General features: G+C 40.2%; 1 protein-coding gene across 1 annotated transcript; it reads left to right on the forward strand.

The window, feature by feature from the left end:
* Positions 1-951: 951 nt before the first annotated feature.
* On the forward strand, positions 952-1,863 carry LOC122360011 (serine/threonine-protein kinase pim-3-like). The gene is made up of 3 exons (XM_043260291.1): positions 952-998; positions 1,108-1,474; positions 1,614-1,863. Exons 2-3 carry the CDS (start codon positions 1,189-1,191, stop codon positions 1,826-1,828), a joined length of 501 nt encoding a protein of 166 aa, XP_043116226.1. The 5' UTR covers positions 952-998; positions 1,108-1,188; the 3' UTR covers positions 1,829-1,863.
* The last annotated feature ends 4,130 nt before the right edge of the window (positions 1,864-5,993 follow it).

Consider the following 5,993-nt stretch of genomic DNA (forward strand, 5'->3'; position numbering starts at 1 on the left):
AGTTTCCCTCCTTGGCCCCAGATTCATGTCGGGTTGAACCAGTGGACATCCAGCCAGGTCTCTCTGGTCCCCTGAGGGTGTTATCACATGATCCACCTCCATCTTGTTTTGAGGTGACAGTCACAGCTAACCAGGAACCAACTGATTCCCAGCAAGGTACGTTCAGCCTCAATTCACACTTAACACATGACCCAGGTCCAGCAGAGTGGAGTTGATGACTGTCACAGGACCATCTAGTGAGGAGATGATGCCTGTCTCAAGTCTACACAGTCTCAAGCTGACAGTTGACATGGGTTTGAATGTTTCAGAGCCAAAAGCCATCCCAGGTTCATTCAGTTTTGGACTGACTGCAGCCAAGGGTCTGGATGTTCCTGAGACCATCCCAGGTTCCGTTCTTGTTCAGACACCTGCTGTGGATTTGACTGATCCCCAGCCATCATCCAGCTGCAGGCTGACACCTGAGACTGATCTGGACAGTTCTCAACAAAAACCTGTCCCAATCCTAACTGGTTTTTGGCCAACTGCAGGTGAGTCTTAGTCTTAGGGTTTTTTGTAAATTACTTTTCATATTTTTCCTTACATATAAATAATTTTTTCTGGTTCCCTGATATTATGTAAATAACGTTTTTGTCTGCCTTTTGGAGTTCAGGTAAGTTAATTAAAAGAAAGTAGTGCTCATCTGTTTGCATGTTTTCATTTTTCAGCATCACTTTCGTCTCATTATGATGTGGGAGTGAAGCTAGGAGAAGGAGGCTTTGGTTCTGTGTATGAGGGGACTCACAAATCCAGTGGCCAGAAGGTAAACTACTTGTGCTTTATTTGCAAAACATTTTGTCGCTTTTATTTTATCTTTGTTTTGTCCTCAGTTGTGTTACATACTTTTTCCCTTTTTTGTGAAATTTTGATTATTTTTATCAAACATGTTTAAAACTATTTTCTCTTTGCAGGTTGCTATCAAATTTCTACCTAAGAAGTTCTGGAACAAATTTATTAATGTGGTAAGTTAGCAAAATAATATATTAGTAAGTATTGTGTATTTACATTCATCTCAATGTCAGTATTACACATAGAAATAAACAGTAAAGCTAACCTTTTGTATTTCTCTAGCCTGGATCTACAAAACTACTGTCAGAAGTGGCTATAAATGTGATCGTGCATGAACCTCCAAAAAGCCCCTACATTGTGCAAATGATCGAATGGTTTGATCAGCCAAGTCAGTTCGCCATAGTTATGGAATATCCGCATCCATGCGAGACCTTGCTAGACTTTTCCATGCGCCATGGAAATCGCCTAGATGAATCTGTGGCACGTGGCTTAATGCGGCAAGCGGTGCTTGCAGCTAAACACTGCATTGAACGGGGTATTTTCCACAATGACATCAAGACGGACAATTTGCTGGTCAACACAGAGACACTGCAGCTCAAACTAATAGACTTTGGCTGTAGTCAACGTATTAACATGTCTTGTTCTGAAGGTGAGTTGACCCGACCCATAATATATGTCTAATATTGTACATGATTTAAAGCTTATTATCTCAAAGGAGACTAATGGCTCATGCAAGACTTGAAGAAATGAATTGACAGAACTCCGTTTATCTCTTGTTTCCAATACAGATCATCAATATGCAGTCAAATCAACAGTCTGGTCTTTGGCTACAACACTTTTGGAAATAGTATGCGGAGAACGGCCCATAAGTGATTTTCTCTACAATGCACATCATCCTTTGACTCCAAATACTTCCACTGGTGAGTCTACAGCACACATCAATAATACACACATTAAGTCGTGGTACAATATCAGAGTGTTTACAGTACCAATGACAAATTAACAAAGTGTAACACACAGGAGATTGCCCTTATTTAAAACTGAATACAATACTAAACACTATGGGTTTTTTTTTATACATTTTCCTATATGACATTCATGTACTGTGCTGTCATTAAAGAGAGTGCATGACTAACCAGCTTTTTCCTCTTTAAAAAACTGTACAGAGTTCAGAGATCTAATAGAGCAGTGTCTGGCCAGGCATCAAACCAAGAGACTAACGTTAGAGGACATTTTAGAACATCCTTGGTTTAAGCAGGACTGAAGGAAGGCATAGACTCAGGAGGCAGGTAGTGTAACTGCTTGAGGGAAGGCAGATACCAACCAACTCTTCAGTAAGAAAAAGCAGATCATTCAGCAGACAGCACTTCACTGTAAAATGGACTAAAGGGACCTTTCACCTGTGGCATTGAATATTACACCTACTATGGAAGTAACATTTGGCCAAGACAAATTTGTCAAGATTCTAGAATATTTTCTCAAAAATCCTAGATAATAATGCACTAAATAAAATGAACTAAATGAAAGAGAATATAGTGGTCTAGAGAGAAACAATACTGAAGATAGGATTCATTTTTAGGGGTGTTTGCCACAGATAAAATAATACAGGCATAGATGAATTTGAAACATAATTTAGAGAGGAAAAAAGTTTATATTCTTCTATTCCTGGCCACAATATTTTAGTTTAAGTACTCACATTACGGTGGAGTCTGCAATTCTATTACAACAGGCCACCTACCCACCCAGTAAAATATTACCTTAAATATTGTGGATTCACAAACCTATACATACATATATATACATACATATTGTGACGAGTTGGCTGCCCCTCCTCGTTATTGTCATCTTCACCCCGTCCTTTATTCGCCGCCCTTCACCAGGCTCCCGACGGGAGTGGGTGTGTTCGAGAGGAGGGGCGTGGTATTGTTCAGGTCTGGCGGCGTGTGACGAGGCACACCTGAAGTGGATTTAGCCTCGTCACCGTCGCCGTTAAATGCCGTATGCGCCTCTCCTCGGGAGACCGGTCTCTTCCCCCGTGCATGCACGCTGGTGTCCTCGTGGGTCCAGGAAGGGTGCGTGAAGGAGCTCGTCCCGCCGCTAGAGAAGCGCGTCGTGGGACCACGTAGTCCAGGCGACGACCGCACCCGTGTACGGCTGACGGGCCAGGATGCCGAGCCGTTGATCCCCCTTTAATCTCTGACGACCGGAGGAAAGATGCGACGGAGATGCCGCGGAAGAAGCCGCCGCCCCTCGCGCCCTGGACCAGAGAGGGGAGCGCGTGCGGCCGTCGGACTCCGCCCCTTACCTGGACCCTGCCCCCTGGAACACTACCTGACCTTTCACTATCCCTGCAGCACAACGAGGGCACCAGTTCCCACTTTTTATTTGGACACTTTCTCCCTGGACACTTTATTTTGTATTTATTTTGTGAATAAAAGCCTCTCCAAGGCCTGACGCCACGCCCACTGTGTCTGTCGTTGGCTCCTCCCGTGACAATATATATATATATATAGAGAGAGAGAGAGAGCGAGAGAATCTATTACAATTAAACATGTACATTAAAATATAATACTAAAATGTACATTATTGTTGCAATGGCTCTTTTTATATTTTTAAAATTTGAAGAAAGCGAATGGTACCCTCTGAAGAGGTTTGAGATGCATGTAATGTCCAGTATGTCCAGATTTAAAAGGTATTTGAATCAGGGCTTGATGGTTGAAAATACTGAATTTCTTTGATTAGAAGGGGGAGAGGAAGCCATAGATTTGTTTATGGGTATGCAAACATCACTAGCATGATGTCCCGGGCTGTTGCAATTTCCAGGTGGGCTATCAAAATGTACCAATGTCCTTCCCGACAGGCCGACTTAAATACAGTGTCATCTTTAAAACTCTTGATTTACTTTTACCGTTTAAAAATATTTTACGGCTTTGTTTTTATATAAGACAAATCTGCAATTTTTACAATTGGGGACAAAAAGACAAAAAAACGCAATACAGTCTAAACTTTTAAAAGGCAATGATGTCATTGAATAAATATGAGCACTACTAATTTCAGTCAGTTATTTATGTAGTGTTTTTAATGATACGGACTGTGTCAAAGCACTGAACTGCATCAAATAGAGTGATATAATGTATAATGACAAGATTAAATGCTCATTTATTATAATTTTGTATTTCAGTATTTTTCTACTAAATTCAGAGATGTCTCTGTAATCAAATCAACAATAATCCTTAGAAATTAAGTGACCCCAACTAAGCAAGCCAGAGGTGACAGCGGCAAGGATCTAAAACGCAATCAGTAACAGAATGGAGATAAACACTTTGAGAGAACTCAGGCTCAGTTGGGGGCCAGTTCTCTGGCTGGACACCCAGCACTTAATTTCCAGTTCAATTTTAAATGGAACTATGAATGATTTTGCAATGACAAAGTCACTGAAATGTCACCACACTTTTAGATATGAAAAGATAGTACAGAGTGAAACTGTTTAGAGGACAGAACATAGTGACATGTCGAGGAGAGGTTTTAAGGGATGAGTTGCAAATGGTGAAATACTGGGGTCAGCAATGGTCCTCCTTCAGAAACTGCACTTTGAAATTCCTGTAAAATTTAATAAGACTAGATGATATTAATCACAGGGATTGGTTCAAGAATGGCATTCGGTCAGACCGCTGTGAAAAATGCAACTGAGGTTTAGATTGGAAAGAAAAGTTTAATTATATTGTAGAGCCATAACCATTTGTGGAGGCAGCCTCACGCAAAAGGGTTAAATCTTCTTCTGGGCTAGAGTCTGCTGTGGGAGCTGGAGGCTACTGGAAAGAAAAAGGAACAACTGTGATTGTTTGTTTTAGATCAGTAAAATGGTCTTGTGGAAGGAACTTCAGCTGTCAGTATGAATTTTATAGGTTTTCAAAATAAATTCTCAGGAATATCCTATTTATTTATAGTGCTAGCAATGAGTTTAGCCATAATAGTATTTAAAATTTTTAATAACTTTTAATAAACCACGAAAGGAAGAATGTTTTGAATCAGCTATCAAGCAGCACGTGAGAATTAGGTTGCTAGTTCCTATTGTTCTGTAATAGTTTATTATGATACACTTTAGTTGTTCATTTTTATTGAACTTATTTTCTCGAGAAGCAATCTTCGTCTGAGTACAATGTAATTTAGAATACAGCATATAATAATAATAATGTAATTAAGTGTTTCACGCAGTTTTGCGACATAGTTACAAGATGACATTGATGTAATTTAAGCAACAAACAGCCTGCTTTTTTGTTTAAAATGTAATTTACAGCACACCTTATTCCACTAGTGACTGCTACGAGAGCTAGAGACCCGACTACATGCAGCTTTGTGGCCGGAAGAGCTGGAAAAGTGAATGAGGCTTTGCTGTGGTGAGAACTGGGGCTTGTTTGATGCCTGTTGCTGCGACCCTACGCTGGAAGTGAGCCGGGTCTTGTGCGGGATAACTGAGATGTTGAGTGAGGGTGAGCTCGAGGCTTTGTAGATCTAATGGCTGCCCTGGCGACTGGACTGGATTTAGGAGTGAGGTTGATAATATGCAGGATCCTCCACGAGAATGGATCGTCAGAATTAAACAGTGTTTAATTTAACCTAAAAATACTTTCCGATTGGAAGATGTTGGCAAGTGCGGTTGAGTGGACGCGATGAAGGAGTGAACCTAAGGCCGATGTAATGGCTAAGATCGAATGCAAGAAAACACGGGTACGTCGGCTGTGACTATTTATACACATGTAATGAGCTAGTTAGGATGATTAGCTAAACGAGCTACACCTGTGCCTAATTGACAGATCGTCTGATCTTGCTCCTCCCGAACGTCGTTAATGAAACATAATGTGGAAATGCTGTGTTGTTAATTCAAAATATTGGACAAAAGGAGAATATCAGTGTGAAGAAAATCAGTGTTAAAAGTCAAATTTACTTGATTAAAAAAACTTACAAATATACTAAAGTATTAAAAAAGTAGTATTTTTTTCTGACAGGCATACAGCAGTAAGCAATGGCAGAGGTCAAACACATATGTAAATGGAGTGCAGCAATCAAAATTAAACAACTTTTATTTTTATCAGATGAACACAAACTAAGATCTAAATCATCTTTCTTTGTATAACAAATATGGGACATCCAAAAATGACACTTCAAAA

The sequence above is a fragment of the Puntigrus tetrazona genome, chromosome 16, assembly GCF_018831695.1.
Source record: "Puntigrus tetrazona isolate hp1 chromosome 16, ASM1883169v1, whole genome shotgun sequence".
Lineage (NCBI taxonomy): Eukaryota > Metazoa > Chordata > Actinopteri > Cypriniformes > Cyprinidae > Puntigrus > Puntigrus tetrazona.

Excerpts from the sequence above, each read along its gene's own strand:
- LOC122360011 (XM_043260291.1), top strand. The coding sequence starts at position 1,189 with ATGATCGAATGGTTTGATCAGCCAAGTCAGTTCGCCATAGTTATGGAA. Across the intron at positions 1,475-1,613 it reads TAACATGTCTTGTTCTGAAG|ATCATCAATATGCAGTCAAA; the intron begins GTGAGTTGACCC and ends TTTCCAATACAG.